The sequence below is a fragment of the Thunnus albacares genome, chromosome 17, assembly GCF_914725855.1.
Source record: "Thunnus albacares chromosome 17, fThuAlb1.1, whole genome shotgun sequence".
NCBI classification, from domain to species: domain Eukaryota; kingdom Metazoa; phylum Chordata; class Actinopteri; order Scombriformes; family Scombridae; genus Thunnus; species Thunnus albacares.
In genome coordinates, this window is record NC_058122.1 from 5,338,809 (window position 1) to 5,366,742 (window position 27,934).

Sequence of the window (27,934 nt, forward strand, 5' to 3'; positions counted from 1 at the left end):
TATATATATATATATATATACACACACACACACACACACAGTGGGGTAAAAAAAGTCTTAGGCCACATTGAAAATCTCTAATATTTTCACGTAAACCTGGAAATAAAGTTTGAGGATTCAGAAACATTTAAAAACATAAGAAGTTATGACATAGAAAATGAAGAAGAAATATTAAATAAGATTCTGCACTATTTAAGCAAATTTGTGGAACTGACCAACTTAACTCTTTGTACAAAAGGTCAGATTTCCATGAGTTGCATTCCTTCCATTGAAACACTGGATTTGATCTATTCATCAGCTCTTCAAGTAATTCAATTTGCCGCCAGTGTTCATAAAAAGTTTGGTTGTGCCTCAAGTTTCCAGTTCTAGCAGATGCTTGCATGGCATCAGAACTAAGGGAAAGAGTGTTTTGTTTTTGTTTTTTTTTTACTTTTGTTGTTTCCATAAATAGTATAAAAGTTTAACAAATCTGAAAGTAGATTTAAACAGCTATATGACTTTAAATACTATATCTAGCACGTTTTCACCATTAAAAGTGCAGCAACTGATACAGTCAAATCATTTACATTTCCCCCCACTTTCCCTTGACCTCTTAACCTGTGCCAGACACCAACTTTTCGCAGCATGATGACACATTTCAGACCAGCACGGGATGATTAAATATATTTGATACTTCACAGATAATATTTTGGGTGTAGTATGTAAAAAACATTTGAAATAGTCGAACCACCACGACTCAGCCAGGTCACTTGATATTTTACACCAAACCTGTTGCTAAACTCTTCCCTCGAGTTTAGGTTGAACCCTTTCTGTGTCGGTGTTTACTGGGCCCAAGCCCCATTTGGAAACTCCGGGACTGATATTGGTCTCTCATTTGGAAACCCCGGGGATGAGATCACTTATGAAGCACGTAAGAGGGGGGGGGGGGGAGCGGAGGAGTGTGAAACGCGTATGAAAAGGTAGAAAGTGAAAGTAAAGCAGTCAGAGGGAGAATGCAGCCGTAAAATTATAGCAGAACTGCCAACACCACAACACGGTAGGTTGTACAGCTATATATTCTTCTTTACGACTGACCTGTTTAAATTGGGCTGGGAGCCTACGAGACATTGTAACAACTTTATAACTTAATGCATTATTACGACAGGAGATAAGAGAATGCTGCGGTGATATTCATTTGTGCGCAGTCAGTCCCTGAGGTGTGCATATTTGCAGGGGGCGGTGTAAGCAATAACATGGGTCAGGAATCTTGGGGCTTTCTCACTTTGTCCAAGTATTCTCCAAACCAGGAGATACCTTAAAAAAAACCTCATGCACATAGTTTATATAATGTCTTAAGTCCCAGGGGGGAGGGGGTGGATAAGGAGCGTACAGAATGCAGATGCAGATGCACCCTGACAGCAGAGACCCGGGTTCATGTTAGGTTTTACCCTGAGTCTAGACAGCAAACGTGCCGTGAGCAGCACAGCAGCAGCAGTGAGTGCTCCGTCTGTGTCTTTACACTGGAGGCGTTCAGGATAAAGCGTTGAGTGTTGGAAGTGTTCAGAGACCAATACACACGACTGTAGTGACTGTCCAGACAGCAAACATGTCAGACACGTTTTTCAAGCGCATGTCACGCGCAACAGATAGCCTACGCTCTCATTTTAATCTATGCAACTGTCTTCACCGGCTCCATGCGGGCTCGCGTCTCAGCCGCGTCTCGCGGGCGTAACCGCGACCTGAAGCGTTCATTTACGCTTCAAGTCTGTTTTCCTTCGTTTTACGTGCGTCACTGCAGTCATTTGTAGTAGGCTCTGAGCGCTTCCAACACGCGTGTGACCTACACTCAACACTGCACTGAACGCCTCACAGACACACAGACAGAGCACTCACTGCTGACATACTGCTCACAGCTGCATTTGCTGTCTGAGCACGGGGTAAGTCATTATGGACTTTTTGTGTGATTGCTGAAAGCTTCTAACTCTTTATTCTTATTTTTCCGTCTTCCTTACGTTTTTTTGCCACGTTTCAACTGCTGCATACTTTGTGCCATAAAAACCATTCAAACATCAATCTGTGCAGCTTCACCTTAGATGACAAGGTTGTGTGTTCGATACCTGCTCATTGCAGTGCTCCTCATAATATTGCTCTCATGTACAAACTTGCTTTACATCTCTATCATGTACCATAAGTCAATTCCTCTCTAGCTTACTCTAACATTATTACCTAAAATGTGGATTGATATGCTTGTTAAATACATCTTTCCCCATCCTACATGGCATGTGTGAGTAGTCAAGTGGTTTATGCTCATGTCACTTCTGAACTCCTTTTAGATCCAAAGGTTGTGAGCTTGAGCCCCGTTTAGGGCAGAACTCAGTGGAGTTGAGGGATGAAGGAGTACAGGCGATGTCAATCTGCTTAATGAGACTGCTACTGATAAATTTCATGCAATTGACAGACTAAATACCAGAATCTGGCGTGGTATTGCTGTGTGACATGTTAGCTTAGTGCATAGCATGTCTGTCTTACAAACATGAGGGTGTAGGTTCAATTCCACCCATTGCTGGTTTTAATCTTGGTAGATATTTCAATATTCTTCAGCTTCCAGTTATGCAGTCTAAATCCGCTTTCAGCAATCACACATAATTTCTACAGAAATTGCATTTTCTAGCTCTGTATGAAACCAAGACCACGGTCTTACCCCAACCTTAACAAAGTGCTGCCAGTGCCTAAATATAACCATAAAAAGTTTAATATTGTGGTAGTTTCTAGTAGCAGATATTGTGCTGCAAAAGTTTGCTGGAAAAATATCCAACTAGGTAAATTGTCTCTAAACATTTCACTCATACATTCAGTATCAACATTTTTGCAACTTGCCAAATATGGTGCACTAATCAAAAAAAAAAAAAATTCTCATTATGTTAAGAGAAAACGTAATTCAGCCAGCATTGAGATTCTAGCCAAACATAGGCTATTTGATGTTGCAGTTTAGTTGTATATGAATGTAATTTCTAGGAGACAGGGTTATTCAGAGTCTATGGCTCTTGTGGTGTGTAGCAGGATGCTATCAGGCTCAGTGTGACCGTCTAAAGGCTAAAGGTCTCCATTTACGTAGATGGATAACAGAACAGTATTTCATCAAATTTATGCTAAACTAAGGGGTGCCATCATAAAACAAAATAATATAAAGTTCTCGCTTTTGCTTTCTGATTTTTTTCTCAAAGGACAACACAGGACAAGTGATTTACAGAGCAGATACATACGGTATGTTGTATAACACCAAAAAAATGCTTTTTAATTTCATTTTCAGATTTGGAGGATCACTATCCAAGTTTAGTGTATTTTTAGGACGTGACTTTGAGTGTCAGGGATTATTGAGAATTGAGGAGCAGTCTTATCTATCAATTATTCAGCTGGATAATTAATATAATAAAAGTAACCTGCTGCCTCCCCAAATGTCAATCAATCAATCAATCAATCAATCAATCAATTTTTATTTATATAGCGCCATATCACAACAAAAGTCATCTCAGGGCACTTTTCATATAGAGGAGGTCTAGATTGTACTCTCTGGTGTGCGGCCATCTGCTTTGACTGGTTGGGTTGAGAGAGAGAAAGAAAGAGGGGGGAGGGGGGAGAGGGTGGGAGACAGAATAACAATCATAACAATAATAATAACAGCAGCAATAGCAGTAGCAATAGCCACAGAGTTACATGAGAGTGCAGCTGCTGACACACAACATACTGCTAACTCTGATTCCAGTAATAATTCAAAGAAATTAAGGGTGCTTTTGTACTTTAAGACAGTCCTGAGGGAAACTGAGGAGGTAAATACTGAAGCTGGGTTTGCTGCTAGTCACACAAAGCAGCGTTACCTCAAAACAGGCTTTATTAATTAATTTTCAGAATAGCCTGAGAAATCCCTGAATACATACTTGGATTTTACAAAAAACAACAACAACAAAACAATAGAGAATAAAGCTGATTCCTTAAATTTCCAACTTTCCATAATGCATAAAATTACTTTTTTATATATAATTATTTTTTGTATACAGACAGGTAACCACAAAATATCTTGACCCTTAATTTTTTTTAAATTAATGTGTCATAATTTGTGGCATTTTTTTCTTGGTGCTTTTAGTTTTGAAGTTCCTGCAGTCATTTTGTCAGCTGTCATTCACAAGTGGATGATTGTAGTTATTTTTTCTGGTTTCTTTGTAAATATTAGATCAATTTGTGTACTGGAGCATTTTGCAATCCTATTTGGGCCTTTTACTAGTTGTTCAACCCTTGTCTTCTGGGTCATCCTCCATTCAAACCTTAAAATGTTCCACATCTTTCATACATTAGTAGTTTTATTCAATTTTTAAATCCCATTCATACTTTTTGAAACTATTCAACACAGCTGATTAAGATTTCCTAAATTTACCCACCCATTTTCCACTTTTCCAGATCATTCATACCCCTTCAGCTTTTCTTCAGAAATTGTCTTTTCTAGTTTTCTTATAATGTTCATATAGTTTTAACATGTTTTTCTGTGCCTGCCACATAGCCTTATAATCTCTATGAGCCACATGAGAATTCACTTAATTTGAAATTTTGTACTAATTTCATCATAGAAATCTAATTCACATGGTCTCATGGTCTCATGGTCTCATCCAAAATCACAGAACTGTGGGAACAGTTTTCCTGATTTAAAAACAGATCATGGTGGGATTTGGACTGCTGTCAGACAAAATTTGAAAAAAAATCACATCAGAATAAAGTTGCATTTTATTTGAGAAAAGTTATAATATGAGAATGAAGTCAGTTGTGGTTTGAAGTCACATTTGTCAGGGTGTAATTGACTTAAAGCTACGACTTCCTCACCCTACAAACTAAGCAAAAACCAAAGTGTAACTTTCTTTGATCTGCGTTTCATTGTGGTTACTTACTTAAATTACAACTCTCAGGTAGTGTCCTCACACATTTCATGCTAGACACTGAAAGGTTGTGGTGGTGATTGACTGGTTACCTCATATACTGATGACTTATCTTCTATCTCAAAAAATCAGCATATTGCTGTGATGCAGGGTGATTTTTTAAGCCTATAATAGCCTGTAAACGTCTATATTATTATTCAGCTGAATCATTTCCTCACTGCTCACAGTAGCACATGTTCTGAGGCCCACTACTGGTCCACAGCCCAGGGATTGAGAACCACTGCTTTACTGCTTAACTAAAATAACATTGAACATGACAAGCTATAGGCTGCATCCTCCTCATTTCAGCACCAGGAGCTGTCCATAGTATGATCAGGCTTAGTAACTGTTTGCTCTCCACATGGGGGTGTTAGTTATAGTTTTATTTTGAATTCTACATTCAGTTTTTGAAACATGTCTAGCTTGAATTTAGACCAATAAAGGAAAAATATTTCTTTTGAGGGCAAAATATTTTCACAAAAGGGCAGGTTTGGCATTTGCTGACAGCTATTGCTGACAGACTGGTAGACATTTGCTAGCCTAGCAACATTAAGGCTACAACCAACCCATCATTCACCACTTAAAACAGGCTCACTGTGTTACACAGCCATCGGAAAGTAGCTCTATTAACTGAGAACATCTCACATTGAAAATATATAAATGTTTTTTTTTTTTTTTTTCAAGAATAATTTCCTGTTTTGCACATGTGCAATGTGCTGGCAAAAAGTGAAACTTGAATATTTTAAAGTTTTATTGTGAAAAGCAGGTACTGAAGTCATTAAGATTCTCACCATCATTTAAAGTTCTCTATAGTGAACATAAAGCAATTTATCATTTCCAATGTCTGTAAAGCAAAGTGTGTTTTATGGCTATTGTGTAAGTTGTACATTATGCACTGATGTGTGTACGAGCTCTGTCTTGTCCTGTCCTGTGTGCTCATGTGGTAACATGATGCCACAGTTCAGATACAGTAGTAGATTACAGGTCTAAGCAGTGCATCAAACGAGGGAGCTGCAAAGTGACTATACTGTATGTAGTGGCTGTATGTCAGTAGCGTCAGTAGTTTCCTCTCTGAAAAACGAAACTTCACCCTTGCACATTTCCTTGTCCTTAGTGTATGCTGTTGTTTTTGGCTGGGAACAGCAGTTAGTTCATGATCAACATGAGGAATTTCTGTTAATGGACAACATGTTAGGTAATTATTCGTATGCTGTATTCAGTCTTTGTTAACTCAAAGAATTTTGAAAAGGATTAGTAACAGGTGCATTATGCACAAAGATTGAAATGCTTCTTTTTTCCTTAATGGTATGTAAGCGATGCTAGTGGCATTGGTTTGGTCTTATGTGTGTGAGAAAGATGACCCAACCATACAGTGCTCTATAATACACCTTTCCTCTACTCTCTGCTTCTCCTCCCATAGTGTGAGTCTGGATGTTCACAGTGGCAGCATGACATCATGGATATTCGTGACTCCCTACTGTTTCTCCTAGTAAGTGGCATCTTTACTTGGAGCTTGGTTTATGCATGGCAACCAGCAAAAAAGTTGTCAGGGAGCTATTGCTAACTTGGACTTAAAAGAAAGTACAGTTGAATATGTCAGAGACTACACTTTCTACTCCAACAGACATTGAACCTTCTCAGGAATCAACCTTTTCCTGATCTCCCAAGAAATTGTTAGAAATGTGACACAATGTCTAATACGTCCAATAGTTACCTCAGATCATAGTCCCATTCAGTTTGACTTCAGCACTGCTGTGATCTAAACAGTGGAAGGTCAATAACTCTCTATTTGAAGATACAGAAATTAAAAAGCAAATCAGTGAATACATTCATATTTATGGACACTAACCAAAACTACATCCCTGACATTCCACTGATATGGGAAACTTTAAAATGTTGCCTTAGAAGGGAATTAATTAAAAAGCATTAAAAAGCAGCACCAAGATGAAAACAGATTAATAATAGAAATCAAGCTATTTACTATGTTCAGTTGACCCCAACTGAACATAGTAAATATGAACATTCTTCCTACCGTCAATGACACTCTAAGGATGTTGCCTGACACAATACAAAAAAACCTTGTTTGACCATTTGCATAAAACAGTCTCAACCTTTATATGGCATGGGAAAAAGGCAAGATGTTCATACCTAAGGATGTCTAACTCATACAAAAAGGTGGACTACAGCAACCCAACCTTTTTCAGTATTATCTGTCCTTTGGTTGCCAGCAAGTTAGTGAGTTATTTGATCCCTCTTTGAGCAAAGATTGGAAATGCATTGAAGAAAATATGTTACAACGCTTAAATACTGAAATATCGAAATCTCTATTTCATGAAAATATTCCCAAAAGAAAACATGCAAAGCCCAATCGAAGCTTCATTTAACATCTTAAAATCATGTATAAAGATAATTGGAATTAACACAGTTACGTCAATAAATCCACTGCTATGGCAGAATTCAAATACAACAGTAAACAAAAAGGTCATAAAATGGAATAAATGGGAAGACAATGGAATGTTGTTCCATGTTTGAGGAGTGCATTAGTAAAAGATTGGTTTAGATTTGTAAATTGGTTTGGAGGGGTTTAGAAATGGTAGGACTCACTTGTACGTTGATTTATTGTCAGAAATGTAAATCTTTTGTCTTTCTGTTTGTATTTTGTGAGTCAATAATAATGATAATAATAATAATAACAACAACAATAATAATGGTAATAATAATAATAATAATAATAATAATAATAATAATAATAATAATAATAATAATAATAATAATATCAAATAATAATAATGTTATCCAAGAAGATTCATTTTCTGGAATCTCTAATACAGCATCAATAATTGTCCTAAAAAAGATAAGGACCTTAGTTTATGTGAGAGCTGGCACCCTATATCAATTTTGAATTGTGATATCAAAATCTCGGCTAAGATATTAGCAAGTAGATCGGGGGAGGTGATAACTAACCTAGTGTATCCTGACCAAGTTGGGTTGCTTTGGTGCTGATAATATCAGGCACCCACACAGTATAAAATGGTGCACAAGTACCTCCCTCAGTCTGACCATAGCTTTGTCTTTAGATGCCAAGAAGGCTTTTGACAGAGTGGGGATATCTACTCAACATTTTGAATTCCTACAGATTTGGTCTCTTTTTTATCAGATGCATTAGAAGCCTATATTCAGGGACTAATGCCTCAGTTAAAACAAATGGCTGGGCAACCCTCAGTTTTAAACTCCACAGAGGGACCACACAGGGATGCCCTTTTTCCCCTTTGCTGAATAAAAAAATACATGGTGTCACTACAGCTAATGAGGTTCATAAGGTTTCCTTGTATGCAGATGATGTTGTCCTGTTTCATACCCAGTCACAACAATCAGTCAAGAGATTCTTCAGTATAATAGTGTTTCTCTTCTTTCTCGGGCTATAAAGTGAATTGCTCAAAATCAGAGGCCCTTCTTCTTTGTGAACCATATACAAAGCCAGGTCTGAGCAGTCTCAATATAGTCAAGTTTTTGCAAAATGGCCTCACTTATCTTGGCATTATATTTTCTCCTGATTTAAATAACATAATAGGAGTAAATACTACCCCAATTCTTGAGAAATTGAAAAATATGTTTGAAAGATGGAAAGGTCTCAACCTTTCCCTTTGGGGCAAAATATCTGCCATAAAAAATGATGGCCATCCAATCATTATTCTACATGTTAAATACATTGCCAATTACAATGCCTGGTAATCTATACAATCAAGTTAATAAACTAACAACTAATTTTATGTGGAGAGGATAAAAATACATTTTAGGCTCACAACTCTGCAAACATCAAATGACAAAGGAGGGTTCAGCCAAATATTCAATCGACTTTCTCTATGCACACAGTTCTTAAGACAGATCTAGTCAATCTAAACCATCTTGGGTCAGTATTGAACAGCAATCTGTAACATCCAATCACTTAAAACATTCCCTTTTTATCAAACATCGCAGTAAGGTCTTCCCCACCCATGCCTAAGCTTTGTATACTATATTTTGAAGAAGTTACATAGCTATAATAAAGAATCTGTCACACAGTCCCCGTGGATACCAATTTGGGTTAACCCATCTCTAACAATGGGGGGAAACCTATTAGATGACACTATTTATATGGGAGGAAGATCAAAGTAGCAAAGTAGCTGATCATTATATTGATAAATATCATATGGAGATATTAACTCAGAAATCACCCCCTAAAAATGCCTTGGTGAAAGAGTTCATAAAAAGTTAATTAAAAAAGAAAAAAAGGAAAATACACACTTGTCTAGACACTTCTTAAGAGACAAAGACAAGATATTACATAGATATTGTGTAGGGAGTAGTGAATGGTTTCAGAAGTGGGAGGAATGTTTTTACATTTCTCTATTCTCTATATTGTTGTGAGAGACAATGCAAACAGTTTTCTAATTGTGAGCCATAAAAAAAGATAATTTTGCATATTAGATTTATTTAAAAAGATATATTAAAAATATTATATGCTGGTAGACTGCAAAGACTGGTTGTAGGTGTTTTGTTAGCTGGTAATATACACATTTTTATTGTATGTATTTGACCTGCTCTGACAGAATTGCCAAAAGTTTGTGATATGTGACCTCAGACTGGACTTTCAATACTGCTGTTAAATGTTTTGTCCTCTAGGTGTTCCTGAGTTTGATTAACTTGTCAAAGGAGGCTTGTGACGACTATTTCACCTTTAATTATTGGGTAGGCCTATATTTTATTTCCATATATTTTCTATATTTTATCTTATTTTAAGTTTCAAGCTTTTGCAAAGCTTCTGCACAATCAGTCACCTGTAAAATGATAACGGCAAGGAAGTGAAGAAAGAGTTACCACTGTCCTAAAAGTGGTTTCTTGTTTGCTTAAATAAACAATTACAACAGTCTCCATATCATATAAAAAGGCTTTTTCTGGTGTAAATGTTCTTACACCATCGTTCTTTAATTTAATTGTTAAGTTGTTGTTCTATTCAAAATATTTATAACCTCTTAAATTTCACCTCTTGGAATGTGGAAGTACCTTTGCTGTACCAGGGGCCGGTTGCACCAGCAGTTCGTAAATTGAAATAGCCTAGCTGTAATGTAAGTGTTTACTAAATGGAGATCTACACATCACTACATTAAAATACGTTGCACCACACTAACTAGTTGTTATTTAGAGACTAGTTGTTACTAAATATTTACACCTACAAACTGCCAATGGGAACTGTTGCATTAGCTAGCTGAATAAACCAACTGGCTAATGTTAACCGGCTAATATATGACACATTTTGATTAAGATTAGATTAAGAGGTTATCTTAATTGGATATTTCCCTCTCACTGTATATGGCATGAATACTACTAAGATTACAATTGATTCTAAAACACATATGTAGCTATAAATAAAAATAATAATTACACTCAAAAAGGATTGGCAGTTAAGTTTATGTTTATATGTTGCAGTTATAGTTTATATGTTTTGGATCCTAAAACTGTCATTTTTTGTTATGTCACAGATTATGATGCTTCAGTGACAATGCAACTGATTTACACATTACTAATGTTTACTACATAAACATTTCTTAAGTTTTCATGGTGCAACCTGATTTAGTAAATCACTAGGTTGACACTAGTCAGTACTCATGAAGAACTTAAGAAAGACTTTACACACAAGATTTATGATTTACGAACAGCTGGTGCAACCCAGTCAAGGTCACTTAATGTTAATGGTAATGACACTGTCACAGAATAGACCTCCACAGGATATCATGATGAAGACTGAAAGATTTTTGTAACAACAGTTACAGTAACTACATGCATATGAAGGATACAGTGAAAACTGCAACAAAGTATTACATGACCATATCAAACAACCATGAATCTTACATGGTGAAAGCCATTGTGTTTGAGGCACAACAGGCAATACTGTTGTTTTACAGTATTTCATTGCCATTGGAAACATAATAATAATTATAGGTGAACAACTAACAATATCTTCTGATTTTTGTTCACTTCTCTTTTTCACACAGAAAAATAATTTTACAATTGGTATGATCAACCTCGCAACAACTAACAATTCCAAGGTAGGCTAACTTGCTGTGGACAGAAATTAATTTTGTTGAGATTCTCTGTAAACCCAGTATGTGTAAATTGATATTGCTTAATAGGGACCGACTGAGTTACATTTCATTTAGTGTAAGTATGTTGTGTTTCTTGTACAGGATGTAGTGGAATGTACACTGGATACATATTGTAAAAACAAACCTGACACATGCTTTTTGCTACTTGACTGCTTTAAGGATATGGTGAGTCAGCCATTTTCTACCATTAGATGTCTGGGGTTTTTTTAGTTTGTGGAAAGTCTGTGTCTTTCCTTCTTACTAAAGAATGCTTGCTCTGTGTATGTGTGTGTGTGTGTGTGTGTGTGTGTGTGTGTGTGTGTGTGTGTGTGTGTGTGTGTGTGTTTTAATACCTAGAATGAGTTGCAATATCATTTTTCATGCTTAACTGATTAATCTGTTGTTTCTTTTTCCACCTTAGAACCAAACAGAAAAGTGCAGTCCCCAATTGGGAAAATCTGAGAATGTCACCATCCATACCTATCATTTTATGTGTATGGTATACAAAAAGGCTAATGTCAGCCTTTCTGCAGAAGGTAAGACTCATGTACAATCAATTGTGGCAGGTGAATTTTTTTCTGTATGAAGCTACAGACATTTATTGTCTCTACTTACACACACATATGCAATCTTGTGTTCAGCGACTAGTCAAAACAATCACAAAATCTTGTAGTGAGAGTTCCATTTCTGAAATCCATCTGACCACCCACCTCTTCTCTATCCATCCAGCAGCATCTGCCTGTGTAAAGACCCCTCCAGGCATGTTTTAAGACATATAAAAATACTCTGCTTTGAAGGATAATATGTGTCTATTATGGTTTTTCCACAAACAATTTACAATTACCTCTTTAAAATCCTCAAAATGACATCTACTCAAAATTACCTCTTTTTCCAAGTAGTAAAAAACACATTTTTTGAGTGGGGAGAACTTTAATGTATTCATCATTTCATCCTTTTTCTGATGCTATAGAGAGTTAAACTTTTCTGTCATTGTTCAACTTCACTCAGCTTTTGAGCTTCACCACACTATCTGCTAATTTAAGAGTAACTTAACACCCACTGAAAATCAATTTTCTTGATTTGACTAACCTCCGGTGGTTTAACTTCTCAGCTCGCTGCAGTATATTGGTGTACTCATGGACACCTTGACAGTATGCAGCAAGCAGTGTTGGGTTGGGAAAACAGAAAAGGCACAGAGGTGAAACAGGCTTGAAACTTTCAACCAGAGAGGGCAACAAGTCCTTTTCAGCCTGCTGTTAAGTTACTGTTTAAGCTGATCTTGCTGTCTTTTTGTTGACTCCTCTTCTTCAATTGCATTGCCATCTATTGGACTGGATAGTGGAGTTATGAATGTAAATGTCAAATATCGGGCCAAGTAATAATATAATTGCTACAATTCTTACGTTTATCTCTCGATGTCCGACATACACTCAATATGTGTAATCACTCAGTAATTGTTTTAATGGATTTAGGGTGCAGAAAACTTTTTCTTGAGATCAGGGTAACCCAGTGTTAAACAAGTGTGTATTGTATGCCCGAGATGGTGCCTTTGCAAGTGCAAACACAATTTAGATTTTCAGTTTTTAACTTTTACTTCGGAAACATTCTAGACAATCAATCTCCATCTGTTTTTGCAACATGTTCTGGTTGTCACAGTGGCATGCATGGAGGTGGACCCAAGTGCAGACAGTGGAGACAGGCAGGGATGATTCAGTGAGTTTTCTGTCAAAAAAGAAGATTCAAAACTTCACTGGCAAGCATGCAGGTGCAGATATGATACAGGTTCAGGAAAAAGTGAGCAGGAGCTGGAAACAGAGATAGAGAGCAATGCAGAAGACGGGATGAGAGAGTGTGGCTGCAGAGAGGGACTGAGGAGTAGATTGTGACACTAGTACTATTACTGCTAATACTAATATGAACTAATTCACTATCAGTATCACTACTAACACTATAATTATTCCTGATACTACAATCACTGTTTTTATTGCTGCTGCTAGTAGGTCTACAAGCAAAGCAACTACCACCATGCTGAAGATGTTGAGCCCCAAAATTGATCTTTTTTGTCGTTTTTAAAACTGATACTCACCCGAAGCTTTATTGTGGTCTGAAACAAATGCTTGATAATTGTGGTGTATTGCTCAAATAAAATTGGCAGAAACAAAATTCTACATTTGGTGTCAAAGGATGACTGAGCCCAACATCCTGTATTTTAAATTTAGCTCAGACTGTGTTTACTGTGTTCACAATTGCAATAAAATCATCACCGGGACTGAATATTAAATTTGTGCTTGTTCAAATTTGTTAACATTTCTTAATGTAGCTTTTCTTTATTTCTAGTATCTGAGTTCTGCAGTATTACAAATTATGGTGAGTATGTTTGCTGTGTTTGGAGTTGTGTGTATGTCTGTGTCTATGCTATTGTGTCTGTTTGCCTGTATTTCTGTTTGAGTGCTGGCACAAAAAACACACCTTCAGCTTGTCCTGTTATCAGCTATTCATTTTTACAGAGTATAAATTTTAGATATTTTACATTATATTGCTTTAATGTAAATTTACATTCTCTGATGTTATATGGATCTAATCTCTTTCAGAGACGGTATGCCAGTTCGTTGCAGAAACAACAAAAAGTGGTAAGTAACATACTTATTCATAAATGCATGAATGCCTTCATAAAAGCTTTTTAGTTCCACTGATTAAAAAAGTCACCACATAAAAGCATGTTGATGTTTCATTTTAGAGGGTCTCAGTATTCTTGTTGTCTCTCCATCCTGATACATACTGCATCATGTATATGTTTAGTTACTATAACTGCTGGAGATTTGGAACACATCTGAACATGTTTTCTGCATGAACCAGTTGCATTGTTTGGCTGACACTTTTTTTTCATAATTTTTTTCTCATTATTGTTGCCTACTTAGTTTTTGTTTTTGTTATTTGATGAGGCACCAGGTTTTTATGGACAATGTTAAAATTAAATTTAACTATGAAGAATAAATATCCTGAACTCTCTCTGGAGGAGGTTGGGGTGATGTAACTGAGTGAGAAAGGCTGATGATTATAAGTATGAAGTAATGAAAGAACTGTTCAGAGTTCTACTCTGTTCTACTCTGACTTTATGAAGGCGAAAACATACTCAAAACTACATAGAGGACCATATGTTTTGCCTTCTTTGTCCTGTTAAATGATAGCAAAGTTACAATGTTGTGCATTTGTTTTGCTAGCAAATTTATTTAAAGGTATAATGATGTGTAAGAACTGGCCAGAATTTTTGTTTAAAATATTCCCAAATTAACTAAAATTATCAACAGAATGTGAAGAAATAACAGTTTTGATGTTATGTCACAGACCTATATGTATTGTGTTGCAGAGATATCTACTGAAGTTAGCATGCTAACCAGCTAGCTCCTGCCTGTACCGTCTCATAATACCACTTTGTACCACAGGGGTGATAGCGAGTCACTGTAGCGTCCAGTCTGCCCTCAGTCCAACATGAGAGGAAGAAGTGTAGTGCTGCCCAGTAATTGTGCAGCCAGGCTGAATGCTGTTGAAATTTTCACTATAGGACTGTTAAGATGTCAAAAGTCAAAGTCAAGGTTTGTTTATTTAAAGTGTAAAGTCACACCAGCGTGTCTCAATGCACTTAACAGCAGTAAAACAATATTAAAAGAATTGAGGAGGGACAACACAAAAAATAAATAAGTAAATAAATTACAGGAAAATCTAAAGAGGATCCAATATACAGAAAACCATCTGAAAGTAGTGAATCGTGTGACTCACGTTATCACATCACTTCCAGTGATTGCAGGAATGCAGATTTTAGCGAGACAGTCTAGCTATTCCACAGCCTCACAGACACACCCAAATGCTTAGAGCAATACAGAAGGTGCACAAAACACAGATGAGTTTCATACAGACATTAAAGGTGCAATACACGGCATTCAGCCACCAGACGCCGCACCAGTAGACTGGCTTGAGGGAAAAGACTACGCCAATGGTGCTCAAGCAGGTCATATGATTGCGAGAATAAGTATGTTTTGAGTCTAGATTTGAAGATTTCAACCAGCCATGGCACACATTCACTGTAAGCAGTAGGCTTTACGCTATATTCAGTGAGTGATAATGGTGGTGAGGTGTCGTGTGTCTGTGGGAGTGGCGGGTGAGGGTGTTGTGGAATGCTGCCCCCTATTTGTTTGGATCAGGTGGCCAGTTTTTACACATTAAACCTTTAATCAGCAATTACAGTGGAATATTGTTTTCAGTGCAAATTTTGGTATAAATATTCCATTAAGGGTACAGTAAACTTGATTTAGAATCTTGCCTCCTCCATGTTTGTACACTGTACAAATGATTTGAAGTTACAGAACACATTGATGGAGTATAATACACAAAAGGAATTATAATTTAACAGCATCATGAATGACAAAACAACCGCTCGATTTCACTCACTGTGTATCTTATTTGCATTATAAAGAGAGTGAGATGAGATAATTTCACAATTTGACAAGCTGATTAGGGTTAGATTGTTTTGTATCCAGTTCTGGATGAAATTCGTGCTGTAAACAAACATCCTTTTTCTTTTCTCTCTGTCACTTAAATGAGCTCCTTGAAAGTTTTATGGGTTTAAATCCAGCTAAATGCACGTTTATTCTGTAATAGTACTTTCAACACTTGATAGAAGTTGGCATGTCTATGGAAGATTCAAAATGCCAAAATAAAAACAAATTTAAAACTGAACAAGGAACACAGAAATAAATAAAAAATAACAAACAAAAAATGTTTTTGACAACCTTTTTTCATGATGAAAACAAGATGTATTGCATTTTTTTTCAGTGAATACAAACTAAACGATAACATTAAAACACTGACACAAAACTAGATTAGAACGTCTTTTGTTTTTGTTGACACCAACAAACACCAACAAAAATCCAGCTTGAAATTTTACTACATTTTTGTCCAAACTAACTAGACTATTCACTGAATCAAAATCAGCTGTCGAAATTAAGACTGGAAATCAGCTGACAGTGATCAGCGGCATTTCCAAGAGCTGATGGTAATTAAAACCTATTTAGTTGCCAGTTGTGATATCTATAACTAATCCCACCTGTGTTGATTCTATAAATTGCCAGAACACATGCTGAAGAAGGGCATCTTGCCCAAAACGTCCGTGTGGCAATTTAAAAAAAAGTAAACTAGGTGTGCTGTCCTAGCCTTTCTAATTCATTTTCACCTGTTAAGTTATACATTTTCTATTTCAAGTTTCCTGTACCTTTAACTATTGCCCAGTTCTACAAATATTTCTGCTTCTTCTCACTGTTATATTAAAACTGCTATTACTTTTGGTGCCTACAAAGCCCTTTTACTGAGTTGCCTGAAATTTTAGATCGAACATCACCAACAACAACACCACAAACAACAACAACAACAACACCACCACCACCAACAACAACGACAACAACAACAATTACAACAACAACAACACTGCCACAAACAACAATAGCACTCCAGCCTACAAGAACACCTCAGCCACCAACAACAACAACACTCCCACCACAACCAACTACAACATCACCACCACCACCACCACCACCACCACCACCAACAACAACAACAACTCCTGGAAGCATAGGTAATCTATATTAATGGCTCTTTGTTTGATTATGTTTCCATGGCTATGGAAAATACTTATAAGGTGTTTATTAAAATCATTTATCAGGAACAGTGTTGGGCAGTTACTGTAATATTATTACTTTCCCCAGTAATGAGTAGTATAAGGGATTACAGTTACTAATCCAAGTAACGCTGCGTTACTGTGTTGCCAGAAGGCGATTTGTTTTTTGTCCTAGGTACCTAGGTAAGCTATCTAGGGCAGGTCATGTTGGCTACTAGCCAATAAGCTAAACAAAGGATGGAGGATGAGGGAGAGGGAGAGAGGAATACTTTCAACAGCTGGAAGTATTGTCATTATTTTTGAGTTTGTCTTAGTCAAAGATGTCCATTTTCAACCAAGAAAAATACAACATCTAATATATTGAAGCATCTGATACAGCAACACGACAATGGAAAACTTGAAAAAAACACCAGCACTGACAGGGAGGCCTCTACTGCCAGTGATGTGAGCACTCTGGCTAAACAACAGAAACTGGATTTCGGAGCAAAACACGATGGTGAAGGGACGTTAAGTGGACAAGATCTGAAGAAGCTCGTCACTGGGTATATCATAGAGGAGATGAAACCTATTTCCACAGTTGACTCATCCTCATTTTGGCACATTATAGAGAAAATACCCATGAAGAGCAATGTCAAGCTGCCATAGAGAAAGACATTTGCTGGCTACTTCGAAAGAATATGTGGTGATTCCATCACCAGCATTTACATGATGTACAACACTCCAACCCCATGTACCAGCGGCTTTGTTGTTTAGGAGGTTTGGTGCTCACCCCTAGAAGGAACAGACTGTCATCTGACAATCATTTCACTTCTGAACATGAGGACCTTGCTTAATATGCCAAGGCAGAGATAACAAAACAACAAGCTGGAAATTATATCAGCCTAAATGTGGTGTTATGCAACATTTTATGTTTTGTAAAACCATTAAATGCTCCTTGCTGCTCTTATGACAGAATATGCAGAAAAAAATTAGTTAAAAAGTCGGGACAGACTGTTGCTTTTTTTTTTTTTTTTTAAATGTATAAATAGCCTATATAAATATACTGCATCCCATCAGGTTTGAGAGGCTGCAAGTAGTGAAAGTAATAGAGTAATATAATGAGTAACGTAACTAATTATTTCTGATACCAAGTAATAAGTAAATTAATATTATTACTTTTTAAAGGAGTAATGAGTAAAAAGTAACTTATTACACTTCCTGAGTAACTTGCCCAACACTGATCAGGAAATATCAAAATTAGCTCCTGTCAAAAGTTTAACCACCGTTCTGAGTCAGAGTAGAAAATTACAGGTAACTCAGACAAAAACATATAAACTAAAATATGTATATAAGACTACAGTACATTAGTAGTTCATGTAACTTGCTGGTGTAAATAACCTAATTATTATCAATCAAACCTTAAACAATAAAATACAAATTACACACAGAATCATTTTTTCTGCTGTTAGAGTGATAATGCAGTCTAACATGTAGAAAATATAGATATAGAAAATAATGAACTTGATAGATAATGACAGATATCAGTGTTTTTGTGATGCTCATCCTGTTTTTTGGCAGATTTCTGCTTTGGGAGGTGGTTCATGCTGTACATCTTGTAATTTGTTACTACTCCATATTGCCTTGTACTAACAGACAACAATCTAACCTTTATTAATGTCCTTCATCTGAGCATCCATGTCTTTTGCAGTGGTAGAAACAGGATTTGTTACCAACAATCAGTTGCAGCTGCCTGGGCCTTGCCTTTTTTGGTATTGCATGCAGTGACTGAAAATTGTGCAAGAATTGTTGTTTTCTTCTCTTTCTTTCTCTTTCTTCTCTTTTCTTTGCTTCATGTGATTTTTTTTCTTTTATTATAATATTTCTGTAAAAATGATTCCTTGGTCCACATCCAATGTTTAGATGTTATTTTGTATCCCTAACTTTTATTCTGCATTCATTGTTTGGGGGGAGGGAGAGGTTGCAGTGCATCACAGCAAGCTGTAAACACAACATTGATATATTATTCCCATAGCAACTTGCTATTGTGAATGTGTTAGCAAACAGTTTCAGGGTTTACACATCCAGCAGCCATAGAATAACATTCACATTAAGTTGTTTCTGGTGTTGTGTTTCTGGCAACTTGTGAGTCTAAGTCTGGTATTTCATCTCATTTTAGGTCTGTTTGGATCTCCACTAACTCTTGAGAAAAAATATCTGTCTCTTTAGCTGCTAAATGCTCCACTGCTTTAACCAGCTAGCTGCTAACTTTATCTGCGGTTTGGTGCTAGGCAGGTAGTGTGGGGTTCTCAAACAGTAAAGAAAAAACAGCGGTAATCCTTGGTGGTTAATTTGGTCAGAATTAAGTCATGTAGCTGAATGTGTTTTTCTCCTCTGTGCATTATAACAACATGGAATACATTGAAAACAATGATTAAACAGTAGTTTCTTTGTCTTACACTGTAAATTTGCAATTTACTTATTTGTTTAATTTGTTATCTTTCCATAGAGAAACAGGCTCAAAACTCTGTTGGTAAGTTATTTTCATTTTTATTCCATCAATAAAATTCTCAAATTTAATTTGTAGGTATTTCAGGCAGATAGAGTTGCTCTGCAAGCAGAAATAATCTTGACTGGTTGAGCTAAACCACACCACCATACAAACAGCTACAGTATGTGGGCCAAAATCCCCACTTTTGATGACAAAGTGTCCAATTAATTGAAATACTGATTGCATGTTTACTCAGTTTCTATGATAATATTTCACCAGTGAAAATATTTATTTTCTTGGATCAGAATAAGTTTAGGTAACGTGTGTTTTTTTAGTTCGTACTATTATTGCGCTGTTATATGTTTTAATTGTAACGGACTGCAAATGAAAATTAGCTATAAGCTAACTCTGGTATAATACATCAAACGGTAACATTTATGTTTAACACTGCACATGGTCCCAATAACTAAATAAGACTAGCTGTCTCTCTTCTATGTGCATTATAATTAGAGGGAATACATTGAAAGGAGTAGTGAAACAACAGTATCCTTGACATTTTTACTGACATGAGTTTTTTTTGTTGTTTTTTTTCCATCTAGCTGTGGATAAAGCATGTCCAGGTAAGCTTTTCAGTTCTATCATTACAGTTTGCAGATTTGGGTTGAAACAAATATTAGAGGCAGAGATGTCCAAGAAGATTTTCTAGAGGGACATCCAAGAAAGTCAATATTTAGATTTTTTAAAATTCTGACTGAACTAATATTTAAAATATTGCTGGTTAGTTTTTAAATTGAAAAAGGCAACAATTAATTGACATGGTTTCTACAGGTTATGACTGAAGTGCATTATATTCAACAAAGAAACAAAAAATTAGAGACCTTATCTTGTAACTATATCCTCAGTATGTCATAATTATGACATACAATCTCATAATTAAAAGATAACAGGTGTTACATCATATTCTGTGAGGACACATTCCAAAATGGTTCTATTTTGGAGTATTTGGATACGGTCCCAAATTTTGATAGCTTGGATTCATTTCACATGTATGACCTGAATCCATGAAGCATCCTGTACTGTTAGCTGCTCCTGAACGAACAGAGCAACTTCGAGCATGTCAGAGCAGGTCTTGCTCCCAATATCTCAAACCAAGTGGATATCTTTCAAAGTTATTGTGTTTTTAATGCAAAATTAACTCTTTAGGCCCTATCTTACGCCTGGGGCAGTCTCTTTGCTATTTTAGGACCGACGCAGTTGTCGTTTTCCCATCCAGCACCCACGTTGTTAAAACAGCAATGGCACTAGCGCCCATCAGTGCGCCCATGGGCGTGTTGGTCTAAAAGTAAGGTGTGGTCAGGCGCATTGTTGGCGCATTGCTATCTTGAGGCAGCAGAGAGCGATTGTGCTATTGACCAACAAAAACCTAGTCTAAAGTCAATGGCGCAGTGTTTCACCGTTATTTTAAGGGCACATTATCAAGACAGTAATGTGCGCCTACACAGGCGGGTGTACAACATACACTCTGCCTGTTTCACACACAGGACACGCAACAGCGCACAAACATGCAAAAGGTAACAAATAAAAGGATTACAATGTGAAAGATTATTATTATGTATATTAATATATTTTTAAAAATACATGTCATAATGCTTAGTCATAATATTTATCAGAATTAACTAATCGCAGTAATGACGGATTAAATTGTTTAATTATTTGACCAAATCAATACATGTAGGTATTTCAACAGGCGGACAACAATGGATCAAATACAGATTGACTTTCCTGCTGTATCAATACATGATGACATGAGGAACACATGAGGAAATAAATCTGCACAGCTTCTAGCTGCTGCCAGCAGCCAGATGAGAACCTTGGAGAGCTGATCAAGTCCTGATAACTGTGCTGATGATTCTTTACATAATTAAAAATAATGATTTAATTTTTGAACAATATTTAACAAATATTCTTTAACATTTCTGAGAGTACAGTGATCAGGTTTCCATACTTTCAGCAATTAAAACCCTGCTGATTTGACCTGTTACTCCATGACTGAACAAAACGATTTTAAAGAAACCAAAGCTGTAATTAAAAAAATAAACCTTTTCAAAAACTAAATGAAGATAACTTTGCAACAAATTAATGAACAGGATCTTAAACTGGTGGTCTGTGGCTGACCACGGGAGGGTCCAGGAGCAGCAGTGTGCTCGTTATGAATCGTGCGCTTTCACTTTGCACACAAGCAGATCCATTTCCTCTGCAGAGAAGCGCTCCTTCTTACTACTTGGCAAATGCGCCATCATAATTGCAATCCGCCAAGGTGCAAGTGCACTTTGCTCTTAAAGGGAATGGGAGATGACACTGTGATTGGCTTATTGCATGTTACGCGGAAAACACACCCATGATTAATTAGGAGACCAAAGACAACTCCTTTGAACCATGCGCCTGGCGCATTGACCATTTTTCCGCCATTAAAATAGCAAAAGTGGATTTGGACACACCGTTAATGCAATTGCGCCATGTGCTTCAGACCGTGCGCTTTAGATCGTTAAAATAGGGCCCTTTTGTGTTTCCCTGTTAAACTGCAGTGGAAAGATATTAACAAAAGGAGAGTAAAAAGAGGTATTCTAGCAATCAGAGATGTAAATGTAAGACTTCAATGTGATGTAGAAATAATCAGTCATTGATTTAAATAGTATTATACAAAACTATACAGAACAGAGAGCAAAGCTAGTAAAGAGGAGATGGATGACGTCTTTGAGCATTTCGATCTGCCCTCTGTCAGTGAGATAGATAAAGCGGTGGATGCCCCCTTAACACAGTCAGATATTGAAACTGCAATTGTGAAAATAGCCTCTGGGAAAACTCCAGGTGAGAATGGATTTGGTGCAGAATTTTACAAAAGCTTTAAAAAGCAGCTATCCCCATTCTACTTTTACTGTATGAAGAGATTTTTGAAAGTAAATCTATGCCACTCTCTATTTGTAAAGCTATCATATCCCTTTTGCCAAAACCAGGAAAAGACCCAACACAAATGGGAAACTACCAGCCTGTCTGAATTGTGATTATAAGATACTGGTGTTTGGAAGGGGTAGTCCCATCCATTGTTCATACAGATCAAGTGAGTTTCATCTCAGACCGTCTTGCCTCAAACAACATGCGGAGGCTCATTCATGTACTACTGGGGGCAGATTCCCTTAACGAGCCAGCTTTAGCTGCATCACTCAGTGCAGAAAAGGCGTTTGATAGAATCGAATGGCCTTAACTGTTTTTCAGAGTCTTTCCCTCTTCGATGTGGAGTAAGGCATGGATGTCCTGTCAGCCCCCTACTTTTCATCATTGCTCTTGAGCCTTTAGCCTGTTCGATCCACACTAGTATCTTTACCACTATCTCTATGGGGCAGAGCTGAAATATTGTAAATGAACATATTACCTAGGTTTACATACATAACTTCTTCTATTCCTCTTAAGTTTCCTGACAGTTGGTTCAAAGAGATATGTTCCCTCTTCACTCAATTCCTTTGTAATAGAAATAAGCCCAGAATTGCATACAAAAAATTAATCATCCCAAGAACTAAAGGGGGCCTAGTTCCACATGTGTTTAACTACTAAGTTTTGTATAACACAAGGTATCCATTGTCATAGGTATAAAGGAACATTATCAATATACATTTTCATTGTCCTACCTTTTGCCTTGCAGTTGTACGTAGATAGATGGAGAGATTTATTTGACAGTCATAAAATACATATAATACTGCATCAGCTGAAGACCGTTATCACATACACATGTATAAGAAGCAACTTAAGTATTTTATTTGAAAAGGTTTTTCACTGTGGATTCATGTGTAGTTTTGATTTATATGTATTTGTTCTGCAGTAACTTAGAAATCCACCAACATTTCTGTATTTTATACAAAATGAAATAAGTGTAGAATCACATATTCACAACAGTCAAAATAACTTACACTGTGTGATATTAGCTCATACACTCTATAGCACATTGTAACAGTCAATTACAGTAAATTAATGCTTCTGTAGTTAGCTTGGCAATATAAAGAAGCCATAGCAGGGTACAAGGCAAGTTCCTCACAGCAGTTTGATAACTGGCAAATTTGAAAAGCATACAAGAAAAATAAGATTTGAAATGTTTTTGGATGTAACCTTGTATCTCTAATGACATTAGTAATTTAGCTTGGGGTTTTCAAAACTAAATGACTGAGATATATTTATGTTGTTTTTTGATGTTTGGTATCATCATTGAAAGATATCTCTGTTCTCTCCTTTACCAGACAATTTAATCCTGAGGTTGTTGCCTATAAGCATAGGGTTTGCTATGGCCCTTCTGCTGCTTGTTTACATTTACATGCGTAAACAAAGGAGGCTCAACATACGGGTGAGTGTGAATGCAATGGTCCATATAGGCAAAAACCTATTATCAGTATAAAAGCCAATGATATTCCATGATATAACCAAAAATATAATGTTTCAGACCGTGTTGATGAATAAATGAACCCTTGCTCATAGTGCAAATAGCAATTTTTCTTGCCAAAAATACATATAGTGCAACAACAAACAAATTCAGTGTCCTTTTATTTTCAGAGAGCAACCCATGTGTCCAATGAAACTATGCCAGGAGCTGAAACAATCATAGAGTTGCAGGTACTGTTGCAGATAATATTTCAGTTATGGTGAAAATATATTGTGCATGCTCTTTTTCAACCTGATTCACATCAGTTTTCCTGTTAAAAGGAGTCCAGCAGTTCCTGCTACGCCTCCAGTATTGATGTTGTAATATGCTATTCTTATTGATGATTTATTGCTCATCATCTGGCCACCATTTTTATATGATCCTAAAATATGGACTTTTGGATTATTAAACCTAGGGGTGAAAGATTGAAGAATTCCTTTAAACTGTCTGTGGGTATCATTTAAGCTCCTCTATGACTGGGCAGAAATATAATAACAGACAAGTAAAACTCCCATTAACTGGAATGAATTATTAACAGAGAGAAAAGGAGGAGGTCTCCTTCCTCTATCATAAATTGTTTTCCATGACCACAGAAAAAAAAAACACTGTATAGGCCAGGAAAATCTGAGAACCTCAGCATTTATACAAAAAACAAAACAAAAAACAAAACATTGACTGTGTTAGCACTACACAGCTACATATCCCATTTGTGAGAGTTCATGTTATACCAATCTCTGTGGTGGATCAATTGAATGTTAAGTTGTGTACTGAAGTGGAAAATTTAATCAGTCAGCTTGGCACTTGGTGCCAGAAATTTGCAGAGCCTGGTTCTTGTTTCTGTACTGTGTGCTTGAAAAAGCTTGTGTATGGCAGTAGCGGTAAAATGTGCACTTGCATTCGGTATTGTTTTATTGGCATCAGTTGACATCTTCATTTCGTGAACCCCCCTTCCCTCCATTCTTTCTCCTAACCCCTTAACACATTTCAGGCACAAACATTTTCCTTGCTTTAAGCCCTGCAATGAGCATTTTAAATTTTTATCTCTCTTTCAGGCAGACACACCACATGCAAATGGAATTGTAGAGCGAACACGTTTGATGCAGGTAACTTATGAGCATACAATACTTAAACTACAAGAGGGCTTTTAAAAATACTTTTACCACTGTTTCAATAGTGACTAATACATTGTATTGAATTCTCTATTAGACAGAAAGGTCCAAGTCCAGCAACCTTTATCCAACAATTCCAGAAATAATATCTGTGTCTCAAGCTGCTGGACTTTTATCCAGCAAGGTAGCTGGATTTGCGAGATCACAACATCACAAGCTCACGTGAGAATTCATCTTGTCAGGCTTTAAGTTATGTGCTTGTGTCTGAACCTGGTTCAGACCACTCAGCATCCTATGAGGATTCTCGTGTGATCTCGCAAAGCCAGCTGCCGTGCAAGGTAAGACAGTGATAGATGGTGATAGACAGATGGTTCATCCAACTTGACTTCTCAGATGGTTCTATGTAACAAATCATGTGGTGCATCAGTTTAGCTGGACTTACCCCTCAGCTGGGTAGCCATAGCAGTGTATCATAAAAAGAGAGACTAGGACAGCACTCCAGTTTGACTTATTAATATTGTTACACTGTGTCTGTAGCTGATGGACTTTTTATGATTGACTACATTGAGGATCCAGCACTCAGTCTTAAAGATCTAATTGGGAGTTGAGCATGTTGTGTCTTATTGTCAGCCATGGTAGTGTACAGTTGACTTGTGTGAGCTTGTTTGAGTTTTATCTGGAGGGTGGATGAGAGCTGTGATATTATTATTATGATTATACACTCAATGTGCAGCTGAAAATCCAAGTGTAAAAATAGGCTAAAAGCTGCAAAGAGCTACACAGTTGGGTGTTGATTCTCAGTGGGTTTGACATAATGAGAAACACATGTCACATTACATTAAGTCATTGGATTTCATTTTTATATAAAAAATATTCCTCGATGCAGGTTGAACTATTGAATCTTTGCCTTTGTTGAGAGCAGTTTATCTCTCTGTGTAGTGTTCATTATCACTTGTTGTTACTGTTTGTTAATATGTCTTTTTTTATCAATCATTTGTGGTAAGATTAGGGTTGTGTAACCCAGCAGTGCAAGCTAGTGCAATTCTTAAATGAAGAATGTTTACAGCCATTTGAAGGGTAACATTTAATCTTGATAATACTGCTTGTATCTGCTAATGACTGCATTCAAATATAGCTTAAAGATACATTGTCTGACTAGCACCCCATTGAATTTCCAAAATTCCTCATAGTTACTGTTAAAGTTTTAAGCTTGATTAGTAGACTACAGAGGAAAATCTACCATTTACTTGTATCTACAGATTCCAGACAGTATAAGTGTTATTTTTGCCACCAAAGAGCTTCAATTCAAAAGAATGAGAGGGCTTTCATGCAGCACTAATGTTGGTCTGATTGCAGCCATGATACTTATTCATAGAAAAACACTTATCTCTCTCTGTTTCTCTCTGCAGCCTGAGGAGTATCCCTCTGCCGTCGCACCCTCAGCTGATGCTGATGCTGAAGCTGATGTAGAATGCAGTGTTGAAAGTGGAACGCAGCTTTAAGGACCCAACTCAGAAACATTGCTTCTGTATATTCCTATTGTAGCAAAGCTGTGGGAAGTGACAAAGTATCAGGATGCCAGGAGGAATATCTTTAAACTGTTATAACAGGACATGAAGGAGTGAAGAACTGATTGATTGCAATTTTGCCGTGGGGCCCACTTCAGAGAAAGTGAGGTTTCACTGCAAATGTGAAGAGTGTGAGAGTGAACAAGCTGCAGCATGCACTGAACTGCACAGCGATCTCTAATCAAGATGGAATATTTTATTACCCTGGTGCTAAGCCAAAGGCACTAAGTGCAACAGGACCATTAGGTCACATTAGACCAATGTATAGGCTTCAGCTGTCTGGATTGTCTAGATCAAAATTTTGAGGAATTTTTTTGCCCTGTGGGACAAGTTTGTTTCTCTTCCATGCTAGTTTTCAATGACCCAGAGATGACCTAACAGAAACAGACAGATATAGTTGAGAAAAGGTGTTTACTCAGAGACTATGATGAGGGAGTCTGTTTTACCACAGACAAAAAAAGTAGTAAATTTGATGTGAAACTCAAATGCTCTGAATGGTGTTACAAACACAAAAAGAAACTGGCACACCTGCTGCACACCCTATCACACCATACCCTTTTGTTTGAGCGTAGGCAGGTAGACAATAGGTAGGCAATTTGAAAGATATCTGAACTACAGTAAAATCGAGTTTTCGCTGATGTGCACTGCTCTTTGTTTGCATCATTTTTGTTTTTGATGCATGATGCTGTAGATTTTTTGAACAAAAATATGATGCGATATGCATGCAACACTGGCAGCATAGGTCAGACTTGACAGGCCCATCAATACTATACATTCTGTAAATGTGCATGTGGTTTAAGTTTCACATTACTACATTACTCAACTTTACAGTTTGGTATATCAGGGTGAATTAATAAGCTTACCAGCTTTAATGTCTGCTCACCATTAGAACAGTCATGTCATTGCTTCTTCCTCTGGGTCTCTGTCAAAACTCATAATAAGTATGCATGTAAATTAAACTGCAGATTTTCTGATCCTTGATAAATATAAATCAAGTAACATGACCAATATCTACAACAATAGAGATTCAGAGACAAACAGAAACAAGACCATATAAAATCAATTAACAGAAAACAAAGCAAAAATGACAGCCACCAAACAATACAAAAAAGAAAAAGAAAAGAGAAAAGAGAGAGAAAAAAGGTAACAGCCAACAGTAAGACCAGGAGTTTTTAATGACATAATGACAAGCTATAATAGGAAATAACCCACACCGTGTAATTGATAATCTATATTGTCCTCCAAGATACAGGGATCAATTAGATATAGTATTCAAACATGGGTGATTCAGAGGCCCTAGATAAGCAGTCGATCAGCTCTACAGTCAATGTTTCTCTTACTGTGACAGAAACAAGCTCCAAACTCCGTTAAAGATATCTTCTCTCCCATGCAGTCTTATGTCACCTGTTTGTATTAAGCCATTTTACACATTAATTCAATCCACTCTTTAAAATTGGAAATAGTGGAAGATTTCTACGGCGTAAAATGATTCTACAACCAGTAACCATGGCTAAACGAAACCACAACCTCCCGTGTTTTGACAATTTAATTATTTGGTAATAATCCAAATAGACACAAGGTGGGGGATTTGCTTA

At 36.7% G+C, this 27,934-nt stretch overlaps 1 protein-coding gene across 3 annotated transcripts; it reads left to right on the forward strand.

Moving 5' to 3' along the window:
- The first annotated feature begins 704 nt into the window (after nucleotides 1–704).
- On the forward strand, nucleotides 705–27,313 carry LOC122967458. 3 transcript variants are annotated; one of them, XM_044332132.1, is made up of 15 exons: nucleotides 705–1,036; nucleotides 3,204–3,243; nucleotides 6,361–6,429; nucleotides 9,603–9,668; nucleotides 10,973–11,026; nucleotides 11,165–11,248; nucleotides 11,484–11,598; nucleotides 13,400–13,429; nucleotides 13,654–13,692; nucleotides 19,216–19,239; nucleotides 19,797–19,817; nucleotides 23,484–23,587; nucleotides 23,794–23,853; nucleotides 24,715–24,765; nucleotides 26,181–27,313. In XM_044332132.1, the coding sequence occupies exons 3-15, from the start codon at nucleotides 6,397–6,399 to the stop codon at nucleotides 26,271–26,273; spliced, it is 774 nt and encodes a 257-aa protein (XP_044188067.1). In that variant the 5' UTR covers nucleotides 705–1,036; nucleotides 3,204–3,243; nucleotides 6,361–6,396; the 3' UTR covers nucleotides 26,274–27,313. The 3 variants fall into 3 exon arrangements, with proteins under 3 accessions (XP_044188067.1, XP_044188066.1, XP_044188068.1); XM_044332131.1 differs by lacking the exon at nucleotides 3,204–3,243 and having other exon boundaries at nucleotides 706–1,036; XM_044332133.1 differs by lacking the exons at nucleotides 705–1,036; nucleotides 3,204–3,243 and adding an exon at nucleotides 1,398–1,916.
- The last annotated feature ends 621 nt before the right edge of the window (nucleotides 27,314–27,934 follow it).

What these genes read in the sequence shown, in the direction of transcription:
- LOC122967458 (XM_044332132.1), top strand. Translation starts at nt 6,397, where the DNA reads ATGGATATTCGTGACTCCCTACTGTTTCTCCTA. An exon ending in TGTCAGCCTTTCTGCAGAAG is followed by an intron (nt 11,599 to 13,399) that starts GTAAGACTCATG and finishes CTTTATTTCTAG; the next exon opens with TATCTGAGTTCTGCAGTATT. An exon ending in AAACAATCATAGAGTTGCAG is followed by an intron (nt 23,854 to 24,714) that starts GTACTGTTGCAG and finishes TCTCTCTTTCAG; the next exon opens with GCAGACACACCACATGCAAA.